The following is a 23,373-nucleotide window of genomic DNA, read 5'->3' on the forward strand; positions in this document are numbered from 1 at the left end:
CACAGCAGTCAGAGAAGAAAAAGAAATAAAAGGAATCCAAATCAGAAAAGAACAAGTAAAGCTGTCACTGTTTGCAGATGCCATGATACTATACACAGAGAATCCTAAAGATGCTACCAGAAAACTACCAGAGCTAATCAATGAATTTGGTAAAGTAGCAGGACACAAAATTAATGTACAGAAATCTCTGGCATTCCTATACACTAATGATGAAAAATCTGAAACTGAAATTAAGAAAACACTCCCATTTACCATTGCAAAAAAAAGAATAAAATATCTAGGAATAAACCTACCTAAGGAGACAAAAGACCTGTATGCTGAAAATTATAAGACACTGATGAAAGAAATTAAAGATGATACAAATAGATGGAGAGATATACCGTGTTCTTGGGTTGGAAGAATCAACCTTGTAAAAATGACTATACTACGCAAAGCAATCTACAGATTCAATGCAATCCCTATCAAACTACCACTGGCATTCTTCACAGAACTAGAAGAAAAAATTTCACAATTTGTGTGGAAACACAAGAGACCCCGAATAGCCAAAGCAACCTTGAGAACGAAAAACGGAGCTGGAGGAATCAGGCTCCCTGACTTCAGACTACACTACAAAGCTACAGTAATCAAGACAGTATGGTACTGGCACAAAAACAGAAATATAGATCAGTGGAACAGGATAGAAAGCCCAGAGATAAACCCATGCACATATGGTCACCTTATGTTGAAAGGAGGCAAGAATATACAGTGGAGAAAGGACAGCCTCTTCAATAAGTGGTGCTGGGAAAACTGAACAGGTATATGTAAAAGTATGAGATTAGATCACTCCCTAACACCATACACAAAAATAAGCTCAAAGACTTAAAGACCAAAATGTCAGGAACTATCAAACTCTTAGAGGAAAACAAAGGCAGAACACTCTATGACATAAATCACAGCAAGATCCTTTTTGACCCACCTCCTAGAGAAATGCAAATAAAAACAAAAATAAAGAAATGGGACCTCATGAAACTTCAAAGCTTTTGCACAGCAAAGGAAACCATAAACAAGAGAAAAAGACAACCCTCAGAATGGAAGAAAATATTTGCAAATGCAGCAACAGACAAAGGAGTAATCTCCAAAATTTACAAGCAGCTCATGCAGCTCAATATCAAAAAAACAAACAACCCAATCCAAAAATGGGCAGAAGGCCTAAACAGACATTTCTCCAAAGAAGATATATGGATTCCCAACAAACACATGAAAGAATGCTCAATATTATTAATCATTAGGGAAATCAAAACTACAATGTGATATCATCTCACACCGGTCAGAATGGCCATAATCAAAAAATCTACAAACAATAAATGCTGGAGAGGGTGTGGAGAAAAGGGAATCCTCATACACTGTTGGTGGGAATGTAAGTTGATACAGCCACTATGGAGAACAGTATGGAGGTTCTTTAAAAAACTAAAAATAGAATTACCATACGACCCAGCAATCCCACTACTGGGCATTTACCCTGAGAAAACCATAATTCAGAAAGAGTCATGTACCACAATGTCCACTGCAGCTCTATTTACAATAGCCAGGACACGGAAGCAACCTAAGTGTCCATCCACAGATGAATGGATAAAGAAGATGTGGCACATATATACAATGGAATATTACTCAGCCATAAAAAGAAATGAAATTGAGTTATTTGTAGTGAGGTGGATGGCCCTAGAGTCTGTCATACAGAATGAAGTCAGAAAGAGAAAAACAAATACCATATGCTAACACACATATATGGAATCTAAAAAGAAAAAAAAAAAGATCATGAAGAACCTAGGGGCAAGACAGGAATAAAGACGCAGACCTACTAGAGAATGGACTTGAGGACACGGGGAGGGGGCAGGGTAAGCTGCGACAAAGTGAGAGAGTGGTAGTGTATATATGGACATATATACACTACCAAATGTAAAATAGATAGCTAGTGGGAAGCAGCTGTATAGCTCAGAGAGATCAGCTCGGTGCTTTGTGACCAGCTAGAAGGGTGGGATAGGGAGGATGGGAGGGAGGGAGACGCAAGAGGGAAGAGATATGCGGATATATGTATATATATAACTGATTCACTTTGTTATAAATCAGAAACTAACACACCATTGTAAAGCAACTATACTCCAATAAAAATGTTTAAAAAAAAAAAGCACATATACTATGCAATTACATTTATGTGAATAAAGGATAGTCAAAATTAATCTATAGTGACAGAATTCAGAATGATGGTTACCTCTGGGGAAATGGGGCACTGGTATTAGGAATAAGGAATTTCTAGGGTGATGGACATGTTTTATACCTTAATCTACATATATACATATATGTATAACAATTTATTGAAAAATTAATAAAAAGGAGAGAAACATAAAAAAAAATTCTTAAAACAATAATCCAAGGGAAAAAGGGGCAAATATTTCAAAAGATACTTCATCAAAGAAAATATAAAGAAGGCAAATAAGCACTGATAATCAACATCATTAGGAATCAAATGCAAACTGAAACCATGAAATCCCACTGAACTCCTATTAGAATGACGTAAGCAAAACTGACAATAACAAGTGCTCACAAAGACGTGGGGCAAGGGTAACTCTCAAACAGCGTGGTGGGAATATAAAATGTGTAGACACTTTGGAAAACAGTTCAACGGTTTTCTTTAGAAGTTGAATATATATGTACCATATCATCCAGGTATCTCATTTCCAGGTGTTTATTTACTCAAGAGAAATGAAACCTTACATTCGCACAGAAATCTACATGTGAATGTTCGTAGCCCCTCTATTCGTAATTGCCAAGAAGAGTAAATGTGGTATTCATTTAAGGCCCATCACTGTGGTTTTGATTTGCATTTCCCCAACAAGTAATGATGTTGAGTATCTTTTCGTGTGTTTACTGGTCATTTATATATATATATTGTTTGGAGGAACAGCTATTCAGATCCTTTGCCCATTTTTTAATCAGGGTACTTGCCTTGATATTGTTGAATTATAAGCGTTCTTTATGTATTCTGAATACAAGTCCATTATCAGATAGATTTGCAATTTTCCCCCCATTTTATAGGTTTTCCTTTCAACTTCTTGACGGTGTACTTTGAGGCACAAAATTTTTTTTAATTTGGTAAAGTCCAACTCATCTATTTTTTTCTTTTATTTCCCATGTTTTTGGTGTCATAATCAAGAAAGCATTGCTTAACGAAAGGTCACAAAGATTTGTTCATATGCTTCCTTTTGAGGATTTTATAGCTGAGATAATTGATGTTTTGGACAAATAAAACAAGGTATATTTATGGGGATGCAGGGGTTAGTATACACACAGCCGTTTCCTAGTTCTGTCTGTTGAGAAGGCCAAAAAGCAAAGGGTGCACACAAGCAATGAATACATACAGCATACATATCATGATTTCTAAATACCAATAAAAGGAACTAAGGCTCCTGAAAGAGAGGCGGATTTTACCACCAGGGGAGGGAAAACCACCAGATGAACGTGGATCACATTTTGGTGCCAGAAAGTAAACAGATGCTCATAAAAGCCTGAGGGCACATCAAAGGGCACAGGAGTCCACCTGAAAGAGCTTGCAATGGCCAAAGCTGAAGAACTGTGAGCAAGAAAATAAGTAACAGTGATATAATAGAATTATAAGCCACAGAGTAAAATAAGTTCATGCTGGTAAAAATTAATAGAATAAAAATAATTGGAAGAGAAGGGACAGATATTCCTTAAAGAAAAATTCCAATTAAATGTAGAAGGAACGGGGAAGAGAGAAAATGACCATTAGAACTCCACAGATCTTGTTTGCAGTCAAGATCCACTAATGAATGTCAAAATTAGTGGTTAAACGCTTAAGGAGAAACAGGCTATTGGCATAATCTGAATGTATCTCCCCTGAGATATGTATTAATTAAAAAGGGGAAATAGTAAGCTTGTAGTGGAGAAATACAGAGACACCATCTTACTCAACTGGTCCAGGTTACATCATCTGCCCTACCGTACCCCTGATACACTCCACATCTATTCTGAGAAATTCTTTAAAAGTCCTCAACTGAGTCATGAGTAAACATCAGACTAATGCAAAATAAAGAACATTCTACAAAATAACTAATCCATATTCTTTACAAATGTCAAGGTCACATAAGACAATGAAAGACGGAAAAACTGCCACGGACTGGAGAAGATCAAGGAGACACAACAACAGAAGGGCATGTTGGTTTCTGAGCTGAATTCTGGAAAAGAAAAACAGCAGAATGGAAAACCCGGTGAAATCTGAATAAAGAATATAATTTAGAAAACAGTACTGTGCTAATGCTAAAGTCTGGTTTTGGTTATATATAATGCTAACATTTGGGGGAGCTGGGTAAAGGATATATGGGAACTCTCTGTGCTATTTTTCCAACTTTTCTGCAAGTGTTTTCAAAATAAAAACTTAAAACAAGGAAAATTTGCTAAATGGTAATTTTGCTTGCTAAAAATAGAAATAAGTGAAATTGCAAATGAATAATAATATGCATTTTTATATCTTCAGAACTAAACTTCAAAGCTAATTAAACAAGATACCTCAACTTTCCTCATAACTTGAACAACTTGTGATGCTATTCTTCACTAAATGCCTTTGCTGGAGACAGCCACCTGTGCTGCAGCATCGGCAGTAGGACCTGTCACCACCTACCTTGTTTCCTCATATAAAACTGCATTTTAGTTGGGGTCATGATACGTCTGGGAAAGTGTGTAAATTTTTAAAATATATAAATTATATTCAATTAATCACATGATAAAAGGTCTATATAAAAATAAAAGCCACATCAATCACCTGATAAAATTATACTGCCCCTACTATAACTTTCCACAATGTTTTTTCCCTTAAAATTTTGATAAATGAAGTTGTCAGGGGGGATAAGATCACAACTTTGCCTGCTGATGAGGTAACCATACTGTATGTGCCTGTATAACCTGTGGCAGCGAGGAAAGCAGCCTAAAAGACAGTTTCAACGAGGCTCTGAATTACACAGGCTAATTACACTTAGCGAGGCCACCCAAGAAAGAAAAGGATAGAGTTCTTTTTTTCTGGAAAAAAAATTTAAACATCACTTTAAAACTTCCCTTTAAGATTATGTAGTTAGGGGATGAGACTGAGAGCTCTCAAGGCTTGAGATCCATCAAAAATGATTAACTAAATGGATTTACATGAATTTGAGATATTTTCAGTGAATTCTATTAGGTATTACTAACAAAAGCCGTATTTTACTTGTGTACACTGACTTTATTTTAAATGTTGTGAATGCCATTAAGGACTTCACAGAACATTAAAATATACACTAGAAAGCACATTATTTCAAGATCATATTCGTTTTAAAAATATAGTACGCAACATACAAAGAATAAAAATAATTCAAATAATAAGTTTCTACTCTGAAAAAAAAGTTTTATATAGACCTTTTCTAGCCCTAACTTTGGATATATGCTCAGACTGACATGCTAATATATGTATTACACACATAAAACATATACACACATATATAGTTATGAGACTCATTACTCTCAATAACAACTTAAAATAAATGCAAAATACATTCCTGTCCTCTCCTACTACTTTCTTAGTATTAAAACAGCAATAAAAAAGCCCAATACCTTTATTTCTACAGAAAATCTCAATATCAATGATAACTTTCAAAGCTCGTTCATATGTATTAGTTAATTTGAACCTCATATTCAAAGGAAAGGCTAAACATTGTTAGTCATTTTGCAGCTGAGAATACAGATGTAGAAGGTTGAGAGACTTGCTTAAAGTCACACATCTCAATGGCAATAAAGTCAGGACACTAAAACCTAGTTCATTTGACTCCACCCATCCACCCATCCATCCATCCTCCAAATTCTGTACCAGGCAGTAGAAGTACAACTGTGAAAACATTTACCCTAGTGTTTTTTTTTTTTTTTAATTATATTATACCATGCTACTTCCTAGTACACGTTTTCAGATTATCTGATGTCTTAAAACTCAATATGAAGGCTTCCATGATAAGAATTTCATTAACCCATAGATGCTGATTTTTTTGGGGGGGGTATACTATTTTATTAACATTTAAATATCACCAAGAGTTCAAGTATATGCTAGCCATTTGTTCAGATTTTTGAAATAAAGACAAAATGGGCAAACAGCTTTAAGGGTGCAATGTATTTAACACTGCACGATATATTCACCAACTAGACAATCTAAGGAGTGGTATAACTATACACTTAGGAGGACCAAGTGTAGGAACAAACCCTGGAACTGGAGGAAAAACCCGCCATTCAGGACTGAACAGAGGTCCTTGTTCAGTCCTTGACAGAATCTCCCCTTGACTTCAGACTTGAGACAAACCGAGGGAGTCTGTCAGTATACAGAGACCACTGCCTTCAGGACAAACAAACAGTAACAGGATGGACTGGCCAGAGCCAATTCAGGTTGTGGGGACCGGTCTGAAGTGAGCAGGGTCGGCTGGAGGCTGGAAATGCTGCAGCTGAAGGCCAGCATCGGCCGATGACAGCAGCCACCTTCTACAAGTCGCTGATTTCTCCACAAGTTCCTAATGCTTTTCCCAAACAGGGAGTTTTTTTTTTTTTTTTTAAAGCTCCTGGATATGTAGGGTTATATAATTGGAAAACTCTTGAAGACAAACAGACTTGGACTTCAATCAGCAAGTTAACCTCTTGAAGGTTCTTTTTTTAAATCATTAAATTGGGAATAACACCTACCAAAGAATTTTGCTTTGAAGATTTAATGGCCTAATGAAAAGTTCAGCACAGACACTATTACTACCCTTCCTCTTTCTTTCTTTGTAATTAAAAAGACAAAACGTGCAAAATAATAGAGTTCTTTAGTTCCCCATACTAACCATCTAAAATAGGAAGCCATACATATTACAGTTTGGAGGACTGTGGGAAGGAAATGGCAGAAAGTGGGCCAGAGAGACACACGGGGCAAATATTTCCTTAAGCCTACTCCACAATGTTAAGTAGATAAAGGAAGTTTTTAGACATATACTGAAGACATGTTAGAGGGAACATACTTATTCTTCAGGAGATTAAATTTTAAAATATTTAAGAATGTTAATTAGAAAGTTTTGAAAAAACCTATATCAGTATATTACTCAATAAAAGAGAAATGGCGATGAGTTCAGAGTCAGCTTAACTCACCAGTAAACAGCACATTTACTGACACACAAACACAAATGAGACCATCCGGGAGAGCGATTATATTACTGAAAAAAAGGAGACTGATGGAAAAATAGTGCTTTGACATTATTCACCCATTGACTACAAAGAATGTAAGATAGTCCTAAACTTAGGAATTCCAACAGGAGTGAGAGTGAGAGAGAGCGGAGAGAGAGGCCAATGAGCAAAATACCTAGTCTGCTGCGCCATGATGGACAGAAGGCACCAGACTATGTAGATAGGGCTTTGAAAGAAACAAAGACATTTAGCAGCAGTTAAGAAAAATAGTAAATTAACCCATGGATGATGTCTGAGGTTAAAGAATCAAATTGTTGAGCTATTAATTATTTTAGGAAGTCTTTTGTTAAGTGGTGAAGTATCAGGAGACTGGAAAACAAGGACTCTAGTCTGAAGGTTAAAAAGAAAGAGGGGAGAGGCTGAAAATTATAGAGCTGTAAGTCTAACATCTATATTAGGAAATAAATTTGAGATGATACTTATGGATGAGCTTAATAATACATTTGGAGAAGTACAATTTAATAGGAGTGAGTCAGCATGGATTTACCAAAGGCAATCATGTCAGAAAAAATTTCGTTCCTTTTTAAGTTGAAGTAATAATTGGTTTATGTAAGGGAGAACCAATGAGAAACTGTCAGGATTTTCTGAGATTTTTGGACCTTTTCATAAAATGAATTATTGTACAAAATGTCATGACATGTGTCAGGGCACCCAACTAACAAAAGGGGATGAAAGTAATGGGGTTAGAAATAGAGGGCCAAAGAATTTGGGAAAAGACTGTGTTCTACAAGGCTCTCTATATATCAGAACACTAATGTTTTTAATTAATGATGAAGAAAACCTTTTATAGTACAAAATTTGAATATATCACTAAATGAGAGGGAATGGTTAAGATACAAAAGGCTATACAGCTGTTTTATCTTAACCGTGATAGATTAAGCAAATGGGCTCAGAGGTGGAATGTGAAACTTAATCTGCCTAAGTATAAAGTGATGCACTTGGATAGAATTAAGGAATCAGTTAAATATAGTTTAAATGGTACTGAACTGGTAACCATTAGAAAGAAAAAGGATTTGGAATTTGGATAAGAGTCAAACTTTCACATTCTTATAACTGGGTAAGAGAAATGCTATGGAATGAAGTTAAATAATACATGTCATAAAGAATTTAAAAAATGACTATCTTATAGGAGAATAAAAAATTCTAATCTGTGAAGAGGGTTTGATAGATTCATGTGCTATCATCCTGCACAGGCAATAATCTAATGTATATTGTAAATGATTAAGTACTGATATATATAAGAACTAATGAAAATCATATCAATACAAATATGATAAAAAATATGACAGTAGAAAAATTAAGGAAATTAGGAAAAATACCGTCCCATCACTTAATGCTTAATTTCCCCTGATAAGAGAACACTATTTGATTATTACCTTTGGAAAAGGCAGAAACATTTACTACATTTAAAGTCCCAGCTTCTCAGATGAGAATACGGAAAAACTAAGCCAACCTCCTAGTCTCCACGCAGTGCTCATCCTGCGGGAAAGTGGCCACTCCATGCCTGGGCCCTCCGGGCGCATCTGTGCAGGTGCAGGGAGCATAGCTTCAATTTGAGCCGTGGAGGCACAACGTGGAGTCTGTCTCTTGGAGTTCGTGAGAAAAAACATCTTCTTCATAGTCACAAGCAGCAGAGCCCTGGCACACCCCCTCCACTCTCTCCTTGGCCCTCTCCATCTCAATCTTCAGGTTGTTTTTAAAGTATTCTGAGATATTACCACCCAAGTCCAATTGAAGGTCACCCGTATTGCACACATAAAGTGTGTGTACTTCTTTCTCAAGGTGTAGTGAATGAACACCAAGCTTATTCGTGGATAAGAGAGATGGGAGAAATACAACTGCTAAAACTATGAAGCTCAAATAAAGATCACTTTTGAGATGAAACGGATTTCACGTAATAGAGAACAAGTGTAATGTACAATGACAGAAAAGATTCTGGCCACTTGCAATCTGTCATCAGTTTTGCAGGACTAATGTGACTGCATAATCCCATCATATTAGATCCAGAGTGGACCTAAATGAACCTCTTTGGAAGTTTAGGGGTCAAGGGAATCCTGTCCTTTTAAAAAGAGAAGTACTGGGCTTCCCTGGTGGCGCAGTGGTTGAGAGTCCGCCTGCCGATGCAGGGGATACGGGTTCGTGCCCCAGTCCGGGAAGATCCCACATGCCACGGAGCGGCTGGGCCCATGAGCCATGGCCGCTGAGCCTGCGCATCCGGAGCCTGTGCTCTGCAACGGGAGAGGCCACGGCAGTGAGAGGCCCGCGTACCGCAAAAAAAAAAAAAAAAAAAAAAGAGAAGTACCTACAGAAAAGGGTACAACTCAGAGAAGAGCTTGAGGAATTTTCCCCAACTGAACACAACCGCGTCCCAACATCAGGGATAAGAAGGAGAACCAGCACCGCCTCTCCTCATCCCAGGGACTGGTCTCTACACCACAGATTAGTCTTGGCTGCTTTTATATTTAATAAAGAATGAAATAATACAGAATATACTCCTTCTTGTTTGGCTTAACTTCATCCAATGACATGATCATGAGACTTATTCATATTGTCGCTTTAGCTGTAGTTCAATCGTTCTCATTGCTGTAGAGTATTCCATTAGGTAAATATGCAACCTTTCTACTTGATGGACATTCGAGTAGTTTGGGGTTTTGACTATGATGAGTACATCAATTATCAAGTATAAATAATAAAGTAAAGGACTATTTCAAGTAAAAGATTAAAGTTGTCACTGCAGATAAAAGAAACAAAATGCAGCTATATGCTGTTTATAAGGCAGCTGGTATAGCTATACAATATAAAACACAGAATGATGGCAAGAAGTATTACTACAGATAAAAAGGAACATTTCATAATTATAAGAGAATTAAATATTTTTTATCTTAGGTGTGCACATGTATAAAACAAACCTAAAGTTCCAAGTATCCAGTGATTTATCTTTAAAACATGTAAAGCCAAAATTAACAGAAAAACAGACAAATCCATAATCATAGTGGGCAACTTTAATATACCTCTCTTACCATAGTGATAGAGTTAGCATAAAAAAAATCAGTAAGAGTACAGACAATCTGAGCAATACAGTAAAGAAATGAGGTAAGTGACATACAGGAAACACAGAATACAGCACCAAACAACACCGATATTTCTAGTACGTCTCAAACATTTACCAAAACTCACCACATGCTGGGCATAAAGAAAGTATAAACAGATTCTGAAGGATTAAAATAATTCAGACTATGTTCTGTAAGCACAGTAGATGTAAGCTAGAAATCAATTTACATTACTATTTCAGTAGTTAACAAAAAGATAATTAGAAAATCCCCAAATGCCTGGAAATCAAATACTGCATTTCTAAATAATCCACTTTTATTAAAAAAAAATAAATGACCACTTGTATCTTGTTTTCCAACAAAAGCTACAACCAAAATTAAAGCTCACATATAGCCTTTAATTCTCAGGAGTATGAAACGGAAAATGGTATCAAAGTCATTCTTCTAGCTCCCAACAACAATTGAGAAAGAAGACAATGGATCATCAACGGAAGCCAACAGAGAAGAACACTGGGCAACGATGGGTGCTAAGTATTATCACGTCAAACAGTTTACATATTGTACCATCTTGGTTAGATCATATGAAAACTGTGCTGTAGGCATCACTATCCCCAGCTTACAGAGGGGAAGACTGAGACCCACAGAGTTAAAACAGGGTTTCCAAAGTCATTCAACAGGGAAATGAGAGCTGAAGTTAAAACCCAGCCTGCCCTGAAGGCCATGCACACAGAAACACGGGATGCTACAGTGAGGAGGGACCTCAGAGAGGGCACGGACCTCACTGCAGGGCCCCCAGGGGAAGCACAACTGCAGGAAAACCACTTTCTCAGAACTGTTTTCCAAAAACAAAAAAAATTAAATACCTTATTTTAACATAGACATTTCCAAATATCATGTTAACTAAAATTTAAGATACCCCAAATGACATTATTTACAGTCTTTTCTGTTGCTGTTGTTTAACATTTTCCTTCTCATGAGACCATCAGATGTTTGATCTACATGGGAGAGCAAGTCAGATCCAGAGTGAATGTGTTTATTTGTTCTGGGGTAGTTTAAAAGAACTGCTTCATATGCGTCACTGAATTTTTGATTACAGGTTTCTCAACACATGCATAGTGTTGACAGCAGAGAAGGCTGCTGGCAAGTCACCGTCAGGTCTGGGCCATAAACCACTCTGAAGACTTCAGTCCACCTCCTGACCCTGCACAGTACCGTGCATCAGGGATTCATCCACTGTGCTGCCTATTTCCTCTACCGGAGAGCGTGGAAGGAAGCGCGGCCAGCGCCCGCGTCAACATCTCACTTCACGTGGAGGAAGGCGCGTTCCACACATCCATGAAGGTATTACAGTTGACTCAGAATTACAAGGTCAAAGAGTCAACCTAAGAACTTCGCCGTTTTAAAGTTTTCTCTTAGCGGAGCTAAGTTTATCAAAGCAAATATATTACTGAGGAGCGATCTTGCCTTGCACGGGGGGAATAAACAAGTGACACCCCACACGCACCACGTGGATTTCGTCTGTCAAAATACTGAGGAATGCTACTGTGATTTAGATAGAAAAAGGTTCCAGAAGAATCATAAAAATACAAACAGAAAACTAGGATCCAATGCACAAGAGCACTGCACACACACACAAGGAAACAGGATAATTTTTCTAAAAAAGATTCTATACAAATGATATCTCAAAACAGAACTCTCAGCATCACTCGAGCAGCAGTGGCGAAGCGAAGAGCCTGTCCTTTCTGTGCAGGACAACAAAAGGAATGTGTTTCTTTGGTCTGCAATTAGCTTCCTCTCCCTTTCTTTGCTGTTTACTTCATTTAAGAGCTAGAGACACCTTATTTTAGGAAAATAACCTACTTTTAATGTCTGATTGGTGCAATGGAAGAGAGAGACAGAATGCGTCAATATTACATCTTGAGAAGCTGAAATAGTGAAACTACCTTGAAAATGGCACTTTGCTGACAACCTACCATCAGTTTAGATCACTTTGCTTGGCCATTTCTTGAAGCACTAGCTTTTAGGCAATATTTCTGACATCTGCATTGTCATGCACTCATATTAATAAAGAATCCGTAGGTACTCATGGCCAGAAGATACTTCAATTTGACTTTATCTGTTTTTGTGAACTAAAGCTGATAAACTGTCTAGTTCAAAACCTTTTCAGTAACAACCTCACCAAAATACAAAGAATACTGACCCCCGTTTTTCTTTTTCAAAAACAGACGTGGGTACAACAGAGATTACTAAGTCAGATGTTTTACCATGACTTTAAAGAGTCAATCTGATGAGTATAAACAGAGAAATTTGAGAACACAACAGCAGAAAACAAATAATAACCTTACATTCAGTGTCAAATGGATTAGGACTATTATTCTACCTCACATTACTCAACAAGTCCTGTTTCTTTCACTGTAGACATTACATTACCAATGTCATTTACATATTTTGCAAAGGCAGCCTTGCATCTGGGGTGGGATTTCACACAACTTTCAAACACTAGTGTCACTTCGCCAGCATCAGCACCAACACCCACAGTCCTTTGCACTGATCATTCTCGGCACGAGAGTACTGTGCTAAGAGCTTCATAGACCAGATCTTTTTAAATTCTCACAATAACCCTTTAAATAGATCCCACCACATCGATTTACGTACGAGAAATCTAAGGTGATGAGATGAGCCTGCCTGTAACCCACACGGCCAGGATGGGGAGGACAGTTTAAATACAGCTCCAATTGCTCCCAAAGCACCTGCTTTAAACATCCCCTGGATCCCCTGGCATTATTTAAATAAAGTCCTGTTTGGGCTACAGTTGGAACTTCCGGCAAATGTCCTGCAGGGGACTACCTCTTCCGACAGGTCCCATACTCACCATCCATCACCCGGCTACTCTGCACGGAAGAACTCTGCACTCAAGGCCCCCTTGTTCACTAAACAAAAGGCTGGGCTCCAGGGGTCAGTGTGCTTAACCCTGCAGTTGGTGCTGCATATCTGATCCTCCCACAGCATCTGACGGCCAGTCCAACAAGGCCAGAGTGATCTCAGCAGCCTCTGCCATCACCAACGTTCCCTGAAACCCGTAGCACGGTCCCTCCTAGTTTTGGGGACACGTGTGGCACTCTGTTACCCCATCCAGGTTCTCCTGCTCTCCTCAGTCACATTCTTCCCCTTTCCAGGTGTCTACTGGAAAACCGTGGTACAAGGGACAGGGCAGGCATAACATTTTAAATCACAAACATTTTTGGAAAAAAAATTAAAAACCTTATCAATTAGCCAAAATACGAAGCTCAAACAACTACTACTGTCTCAGCTCAACCGCGTTTTGAGTATTTGCCATTAATAACTCTGCTGTCCTGCGATGATTATTTCGTCATATTTGCTCTTGATGAAATATAATTGAAAAGACCTGTTTTTATAGTTGAGGGGGATAAGACCAAGTGTTCTTTTTTATAAGTCTTGAAGCAGATACTATCACACATGCTACCACATTTAAATAAAGGCTGGTAATACACGAACAGCCTAGTAACTATCGTGACGAGTGAGCATTTCACGTAATAGCTTTCGTTTCTTACCTGCGTGCAAGTAGGCCAGGTCAGGGTTTTCGATGTCAGGGTGCTGCTCTTTCAAGTGGTTTCGAAACTCCACAGGGACGTTGGTTCCATAGTCACACTTGGGGCAGTTGTACATCTTGACCCCTTCATGTTTGCCCGTGTGTAGAATGTGCTTGCGGATATTTTCAGCACAGTTTGACCTACCAAGGAAGAAAGAAAAGTAAACGGAATTAAGGTCAAATCAATAACATGAGACCACAGATCATGATGGCAGTGACCACTCATGCAGACCTCACAGGTGTCAGGTGCTATGTATGCTGTAAGTGTTGTGCTCTGTAAGAGTTAACATGAATCATATGAGGCTGGGAGCTTTTATAACCTTGGTGCTAATTTCTAGGTTGGCTTTTACCTGAGCAATTCATTTCTATGCAGAACTGGAAACACAAAGTCCCAAGTTCTATCACTTTAATATCAAATTATTCTGGTACCACTTGAGGGCAGTGAAGGAGTTTCCTTAATCCCGAGAACACACCTTGCACCACGGAGTACTGATACAAAGGCAAGCCCTGTCACCTCCACTGAAATTGGAGCATTAAGGAAAAAAAGATGCCTTGACTTTTAGACCTGTCAAGTGAGCTGCTTCTAAGCAAGGCTCTAAGATAGTCTGACGATAGAAAAGTAGCTGGAAACAGCCCCTCAGCCCACAGTTGGGCAATGTGCGAAGTTCCAGTGAGGCTCCTGTACCGGTGTAGGTTTTGAAGAGGGATGGACTGAATAAATACAACTGAGGGTCTGTATATTTCCCACCAAATTGTCCCTGAAAATAGGCTCCTCTCCCACTGCTTTCCTGCAGACGCAGAAATGCAAGGCCTGAAATGACCAGAGCCCTGGGCACAGGGAACTGCTCATGAGGCAAACTGTTCACCGCCTGCTCCCAGCCCTCTCAGCACAGGCACTGCAACTGTGCCCCCAGACCGCGTCCAATTAACAGCAGTTAAACCGAGCGGGCATACAATCACTAAGAGTGGGTGACTGAATATGTCTTCAGTTGGACATTGATTTCTAAAGAGAGTCCCATGCTCACAGACTGGAAGACTTAATATTATTAAGATGGCAATACTCCCCAAATTGAAATGGATTTCAGCTGGATTTCTTATAGAAATTGAAATGCTGATTCTAAAATTCACAAGGAAACGCATGGAACCTAGAAGACTCAATACAGTCTCACAAAGAACTAAGTTGAGGACTCACACTTTCTGATCTCAAAACTCACGAAGCAACAGTAGTCAAGACAGTTCCATGGGAAGTTAGATGCCTCAGCGCAAGGCTGCAGGCTCCTCGTGGGGAGCAGGGATTCATGCCGGACTTGCTGGGCCCGTGAGCGCAAGCATTGGGTTTATGGCGAAGGCATTCTGAATCACGAGGACATTTCAAATGAAATTTTGAAATATGACACACTGAAAAATTTGAGGCAGCTTTACATATATGTACATATATACGTGTATAAGTATATAAAGCGTGGGCTGGGCAATTAGCAAAAGGACCAGAGATGCGACCTAATTTTACGGCTTCTTAAAAAATATGTAATAAAGGAAATATTTTATTCAGTTCAAAAGCAATGCATTTTAAAATAATAAATTAATAAAATAAACCACAAGTGCTTCTAGAACGCCAAAAGACTATGTCAGTACTACATACTCACTGCCTATTAACACAAAATCATGTTAAATTTATGTTATTTAACCTAATAAGAAGGAAGCTTAAAAAGAATCCTAATGAATATTTTTTCCTCTTTTGATGCATATTATTTCAGTTATTAAAAAATAATGCACCGCTGAAGTTGAAGAAACATACTTTCACATATTTCAAACATCAAACGGTCTACTGACAGACAGATATAGTAAAGCCTCCTCCAGCACGGGCCGGATCACCCCCACCTCCACCAGGGACCCGGGATCCCTAACTTCTTATCAATCTTTTGGGAGAATTAAGAATGATTTTTCCAATCCACAAACACACCGTATCTTCTTTTCTCCCCTCTTCTTGTATGTAAATCTGTTGGCATAACCCGTGTCAGCAGCACCTTCTTCCACCTAACAACAAGGCGTGGGGATGTTGTTTCCACGTGACTATGTTAGAGCAGAGTGTCCTTCCTGATGCCTCCCTCTACCCTCCCCTACTCCCTCCCTCTGCTCCGCCTCCTCTCCTTCCTTTGTTAATAGCCAGGCAGTATTTCATGGTAAGGACAGAGAGTATTATATTTAACTGACCCTCTACTCATGAGCATTTAGGTTGTTTCCAATCATTTGCTAGTATAAACAAGGTTGCAATGAATCATCTTGTGAAACACTTTCCATTTCTCAGGATGCCAAGAAAATCTCAGGATGCCAAGTGGAATTGCTTCCAATGGCAATGGGCATATGCTTTTGTAATTTTGATAAATGCTGCCCAACTGCCATCCAGAGGAGTTGTAGCAATTTACACGTCCACCAACAACGTTTGAGAGAGTCTGTTTCTGCACATTCGTGCCACTGTAGTGTGTTGTGTTACCAAACTTTCACATTTTTACCAGCTTGGTGGGTGAAAAATGGTAGCTCACTGGGGTTTCAATTTTTAACTTTTAAAAGTTTTAATCTGCATTTCTTTTGTAACGAATGAAGTTTCTTCGAATATTGAAATGTCATATGTATTTTCTTTTCTCTGTACTGCTTTTCCATATTTTTATCAGTTTTTTTCCTAAGGGTTGTTAGTCATTCTCTTATACCTAAAGGAGGTAGATACTTTATGACAAAAGTAACAAATATTTCTTCCTTAGTTTCCTTTAGACTTTGCTTACAGCATCTTCTGAAAAGCAGAAGTGTTTTATTTTGTTCATCTTTTGTCCTATGGCTTCCTTACTTGGAGGTCATAAAAGGATTGTCCCGAATTTGGTTCTAGTACTTGAATAGTTTCATTATGTTCCACTGAATATTAGATCCCTTACAAAATTCTCCTAGAGTGTGGTGTGAACTGTGGATCCAGACTGCTAGCCAGAGCTGTCAAGACAACATCTTAATAGTCTACCTTTCCCCCACTGACTTGAAATGCTACCTTCATCAATATTTTATTTATTTGAAGCTAATTCTGGATTTTCTATCATAGTCTGCTGGTCTGTCTCTGCCTGCGCCCATCTGTTACAATGAACCAAGCTGCACAAGGCTCACATCTGGCAGAACTCATCCTTCTGCACTGCTCCTTTCCTCCCAGGTCACAACTTCCCACCCAAGCCATCAGATCGTCAATCACAAGACTGTGCTGGTGAGCTGGTGTGGCAAACATCATGAGTTAACTACGGAACCAGAGAGAATAAAGTAGTATCACTAAGACACAATCAGGTAACTTCTATGTACTTATTAACATGTACTGGTAGTACTGTCTTACCGACAAAGAAAAGGAAATGCAGAAAGAGCGGGCACAGATGTCACGCGCTAACATGCACACACGTCCCAATGAACGTTCCTTTCCTAGTTCCCCAAGGGAAGCTATGTATCGGCCTCACCACTCCCAAACTCCTGTGTGAAATTAAAGACTGTCTTGGTCTACTGCTAATAATCGGACAGGTTGTGTATGTAAATGGACATTAAAATCTTCTGAAAGTTCTACTTAAAGAACTGTGTCAGTTTTCTTTAACATTCTCCCTTCCACACTTGCTGACCATAGAGTACTTTGCTGTTGTTGTTATTTTATGGGAATAATATATGTATCTCATAAGGCTGTCATGAGGGTTAAGGTAAATGACATTAAACAAGTTCAGAAAGTACAGGAAGTGCTCAGTCCGCTTCTGATTACTGTTGCTAGTCTTTCTATTAAATGCAGTACAGTTCAACTATCTGGATCATCATTAGCAATTTTCTCACTGTACACGAAAGGCAATTTCAATTCGTTTGAAAAACAGATTCCCCGAACAGTTATATAGTGTAAGCATGCATATATGTTTAGAAATGTGATTTCTTTCTCTGCATGTTCAGAATATACTTTTTGAACCAATACCCTTGAAAAGAATTACTCTGTAGTTAAGTATGCATTGGAACAAGTGCATTATAGTACATATTTATCTAAAAGCTCAGTTGAAAGAGGCTTCTACTGTATCTTTAAAAGAGTAATCCAGGGCTTCCCTGGCGGCGCAGTGGTTGAGAGTCCGCCTGCCGATGCAGGGGACACGGGTTCGTGCCCCGGTCCGGGAAGATCCCACGTGCCGCGGAGCGGCTGGGCCCGTGAGCCATGGCCGCTGAGCCTGCGCGTCTGGAGCCTGTGCTCCGCAACGGGAGAGGCCACAACAGTGAGAGTCCCGCGTACCGCAAAACGAAAGAAAAAAAAAAAAGAAAGAGGCTGGTAATTTTAGATTAGTAAACAGTTGTGCTGGTTAAATTTAACATTGGTTAGAGGGTACAAGAATAAAGAAGTTCATATTCCTCTGGTTAAAATGGAACATCTTATCAACGATGTTTAGCAAACAGATGAATGTCATTGGGAGTGTTGAACGCAATACATCACCAGGACAAAGAACACAAGGACCAATGTATACGGGGATAAAGATGTCATTTCAGATCAGTGAGGAAATGATGGGTCATACAACAAACAGTGTTCAGTCAATTGCCTATCACATGGGGAAGAAATAGTTAGACTCTTGTGGTCTTATACCATGCAAAAATAAATGCCATTTGGACTTTAAGATTAACCTAAGGACACTAAATTATAAACGTGCTAGAAGAAAATACAAGAAAACATTTCTATAATCTTGATTTGAAAGAGCTTTCCTGAATAAAATTCAGAACACAAATGCTATAAAAAGATGTAACAAAAACACTTCACAAAACTTAAAACCGCTATATAGCATAATAGTCATAAATAAAGTTAAAAGACAAGGCAAAGAAATGGACAAAATATATGAAACATATAAAATGATTAATATACAGACTACAAAATGAGTACCTATGATTAATAAGAAAAAAGATAAAAATCTTAAAAACTGGATAAAAAACATAAGCAAGAAATTCCTAACTGGAGATCTACAAATGGTTATGTAAGCATTAAATGACTCTAGTAACCAAGGAAATACCAATGAAAGCCTAAGGTAACAGAAGGGCAAAATTTAAGAAGACGGGTAGCATTAATGAATGGTAAGGGAAATGAATGCCACTGGTAAGTGTCAGTTAGCAAAGGCTTTGGGAAGACGTTTGATGATAGCCTTCAAAAGTAAAATACACACATACTCTTGGACTTAGGAGTTCATTTCTAGAAGTTATCCATAAGGAGAATCATTAAACCATTATTTATGGCTAAACACTAGGGGAGAATGTGAAACTAGATGTTTGCTTACAAAGGAAATGAGTTGTTAATTTACAATGATCCACACTACGGATTTCCATACTGCTGAGAGGTAAGGGTTACCATGCAAGCCTGCTTCTCAGAGTAGGAGTTGGTCTCCTACAGAGCTCCATGGAAGCCAACTACGTCCTGGTAGAATGCTGGGAGGGCACAGCCTGATCACAGGAAAAGCAAGGGTACCCCCCAACCATGAGTGTTCACGTGGTGCCAGAACAAGGCAAGCGACCTGGTAGGCCAGGCCACACGACTGCTCCCGCACAGCCCTGACCTCACGCCATCCAGGGTGGACTCCCCAAGCAGTGGAGCTGACCAGTCCCATGGTGCCTTTCCCAGTCTGACGCCAGGCACCGCAACATCCCTGAGTGTGGCTCCAGAGAACCACAGGTGTGACAGGTACAGAGACAGGCTGAGAGGAGGAAGAACGATGACATGCCTGTCTCTGAATCTCCCTCAAATGCTACGGAGGAAGCCCTGGTGTGTATGTGTGCAGCTCATCATTCATCCTTATTTGCTGGACAAAAGCCATTCAACAAAATAAGGTACACCTTATGTACTACCATGGAAAAACTTCCAAGACACACTGTTAAAAAAAAAAAAGCAAGTCCCAGGTAAATACATATAAGAATCCTTTCAACTTTTGAAAACTATACAATATACTCATATAGATACACAAATGCATTAAATGGGTATTAGAAGAAAGCCTAGCAAACTATTGATGGTAATTATATCTATGGAAAGGTTTCCAAGGCAGAGGGAACTTCTACGTTTGCTCAGTATATTTTTGGATCACTTGGATTATTCATGAAAATATCTTTTAAGTTTTACTCATGTAAAGCAAATATGATCAAAACATGCAGCTTAAAAACAACTGGATTGGATAGTATTATACAGAATGTAAATGTCATAAACAATACAAAAGTATAGCTGACATAAGTTGGTAACAGAAATGAAAATCAAGTGTGAAGATTCTCATGCTTACACAGACATAATTCAGTTTGATGAATCAAGTAAAAGATTTAAGTAAGGTAAGTCAGGTTGTAAAGGTAATCACTTAGAAAACCAAAATGAACACAGTAAAAAAAAATAGGGGAGAGAGAAGAGGTGTAGCGGTAAACTGGGTGCATGAGCTAACTTCCTGATCTGTGACAACAACCAGATGCCGCCCATAAACCAAGAAACACAGAATCAGCAAAGTGTTTAGGTTATCTCTAGCAGGACAAAAATATGAATGAGCCCAAGCGGTTACGTCAGGAGAGTGGGGCGTGAAGAGGACCTGGAATGGGCCAGGATAGTAAGACTCTGACTTTTCAAATGATAAAGTTCAAATAGTAAAAATAATATACAATAACAGTAAGTTTTATAGGCATCTAAGTAAAATAGATACTTAAAAATAACAGTATAGTTCATTACTTACAAAATTATCCAAAGTTTCTTTTTTTGGATAATTTTGTAAGTAATGAAATACACCATTTCTATAAACTCTAAGGCAAAAAAGAATTTATAGAAATCAGAAGTAAGCACAAAACACAATCTTCTGAACATTTTCTGCAATATCAAATTTTAATTGGACAATTTCTGGATCACCCTGTTCTAAATTCTACGAATTTTCTTTTTCTTTTTTCCTAACTGGCGGCTAACTATTAAATAGGACAATTCCTATCAGGTCACTTCTCATTGTTTCCTGCTCTTCGTAAATCCCAATTCTTTGAAATCAATTGCTGTGACAATAAAAACTGATGTACATTAATTTTTCTCCCCATTTCTCAGCTATAGTTATGTTAACATTTGTTATGTGATATAAGGGGATGTGCGTCATCTGATAACACAGAACAGTGTCTCACAGGAAGAAGGAGCCTGTGCGTCAGCACAGGAGTGGATGAAGGCAGTCGCCTGATTGACCGTGACCCACCCACTGCTCTCCAGTGGCTGGAAGGATCCAGGCTCTGGGCTCTGCCGCTATGTCGCTGTCAGGTATTCACAGCCCCGTCCCAAGGGCAGCTACCAATACCACGTGCTCATGGAGAAGCCGCCACACGGCAGCCACAGCGCTGGCCCATGTGACCCACGGGTGGGCTCTGCTCACCTGTACATCTGGGTGCTGGTCTAAAAGGGCAAGGCCAGCCTTTCAAACCCACTGGGAGGTCTTTCAGAACAGAAGTAATTTAAGTCTAATTATCATCATGATTTCCATGGGAAGTCTGTGATTATAAGAAAAGTCTATTTTCCTAGGTATTGATTTATTATTTTCAAAATGAATTTACTCAACAAATATTTATTTAGTGCCTACTATATTAAAAGAAACATAAAAATGAATCGTTTTGGTTATATCCTCAAAGAGAACACAATGTGATAGGAGAGGTGAGCCATGTACATCAACAACCATAACAAAAGGCCATGCTTCATAAAATGAAACTTAATTTTGAAATAGGGTTGAAAATTCCACCTGTCTACTTACAGGACCGCCACGCCCCCTTCAGTGACATCTTTAATTGAGAATGGCCTAAAATTATCTTGTTTCCATGCTATTCAAAATACTTGACTGACTTCAACTGACTTCAAATAACATTGATTAACTGCACACTAACCTATGGATATGCCACTGCCTTTGATAGGATTTGCACACTGCTCTACCCCTCCTTCTACTCCCAAAAGTATATAGAACTTCCCATCTGTTTTTCACCATTCATGTTCCCACATTTACATCCACTTACATTACTTCTCTATTCATATCTCTGCTCGTTTTGGTTTCTACAACCAGTAAGAGCAATAAGCTGCTTTGAATTTAACAACCTGCTCCACCTTCCACTCTACTGGAGAACAATGAGATTCACAAAGAAGAAATAGTAGGAAGCGACAGTAAGCTCTGTCTCTGTTAGAAACGCAAATTATTTCGTTAGCATTTAACACTTCAAGAATAGTCCCACTCACACAGTTTGTGTGGTTGTAGAACAGGAGATTGATTTAAACACGTGGCCAGACGTGGCTTGTCCTCCATGGCATAAGCAGCGAGGAGGGCCACCCACCAGTGCAAGCCCTACAGAACCTTGACTTCTCCTTGGTTCTTCTTTAGCCCAAAGAGGAAAAGACACCTATAATTTCATTAACTGTTCACTTCTTAATATACTGAATATATATTCTCAGTCTAGAAGAAGGTAATTTGCTTTGAGAAAAGTGCAACCTAGTAGACTTTCATCTGCCATGAAGACAACAAGCTATAAGCTTATATAAGTAAGTTTAAGTAATTACCAGACGCCGTATCCTACGTGCTTATGAGAAAATAAATGCCCATTCTCTCAGGTAAAAACGTGTAGCAGACATTAATGGTGGCCTATCCTTTAACAACACAGAAACATCCCAGCATCCAAACTAGTCCAGCACGATGCCTACAGGGCTTCAGGGAAAAGGCCTCGGTGGCCAACGTTTCACATACTTCAGTTACACAAAATTATATCTATAATTTTGTGTGTAACTGAAATATATATATATATATATATATATATATTTTAATCACCAACTTGGAATTCTTTTTTTTTATACCATTGGAATCTTCTTTAAAAAAAATGTTCTTTTTTTTTCTTTATTGTTTTTGGCTGCGTCGGGTCTTCGCTGCAGTGCACAGGCTTCTAATTGCGGCATGCAGGTTTTCTCTCTCTAGTTGTGGCACGCGGGCTCCGGGGCGCGTGGGCACACGGGCTTAGTTGTCCCACGGCATGTGGGAGACTAGTTTCCCGACCAGGGATCCAGCCCGCGTCCCCTGCACTGGCAGGCAGGCTCTTTACCACTGGACCATCAGGGAGGTCCCTATATATTTTTCTTTACAGCAGGAATCCTGTGAGTCTTTAATATGCTGTTCGTTATGCGTCTGAGGAAGGCAGTGCAATACAGAGAGTGTTTCTCAAACTGACTTGACCACAGAAACATTTTCCAAGGCTGAGCTAACAACACCGCTTGAAGTCTGTGACTGGCGAAATCAGAACACCACGTTAGCCGTACACGTTGCTCGTCCTCCCACGCGTTTTCTGCACGGCTGCAGTGAGTGCTGGTGGAGATCCTTTCCGCTGTTATCTTGCCACTCTTTTTATACTGGACCTTTGAAATAAACAGAGTCCCCACTCCAGCTTTTCATT

At 38.9% G+C, this 23,373-nt stretch overlaps 1 protein-coding gene across 1 annotated transcript in view; it reads right to left on the minus strand.

Annotated features, from left to right (window-relative positions):
- ZNF407 (zinc finger protein 407) overlaps window positions 1–23,373 on the minus strand; it is a 430,215-nt gene that overhangs the window by 138,092 nt on the left and 268,750 nt on the right. The window contains exon 8 of the mRNA XM_032654303.1: window positions 13,901–14,079. Coding sequence (XP_032510194.1) covers window positions 13,901–14,079 — 179 coding nt within the window. The remainder of the gene's footprint in view (window positions 1–13,900; window positions 14,080–23,373) is intronic.

The sequence above is a fragment of the Phocoena sinus genome, chromosome 14, assembly GCF_008692025.1.
Source record: "Phocoena sinus isolate mPhoSin1 chromosome 14, mPhoSin1.pri, whole genome shotgun sequence".
Taxonomy (NCBI): Eukaryota; Metazoa; Chordata; class Mammalia; order Artiodactyla; family Phocoenidae; genus Phocoena; species Phocoena sinus.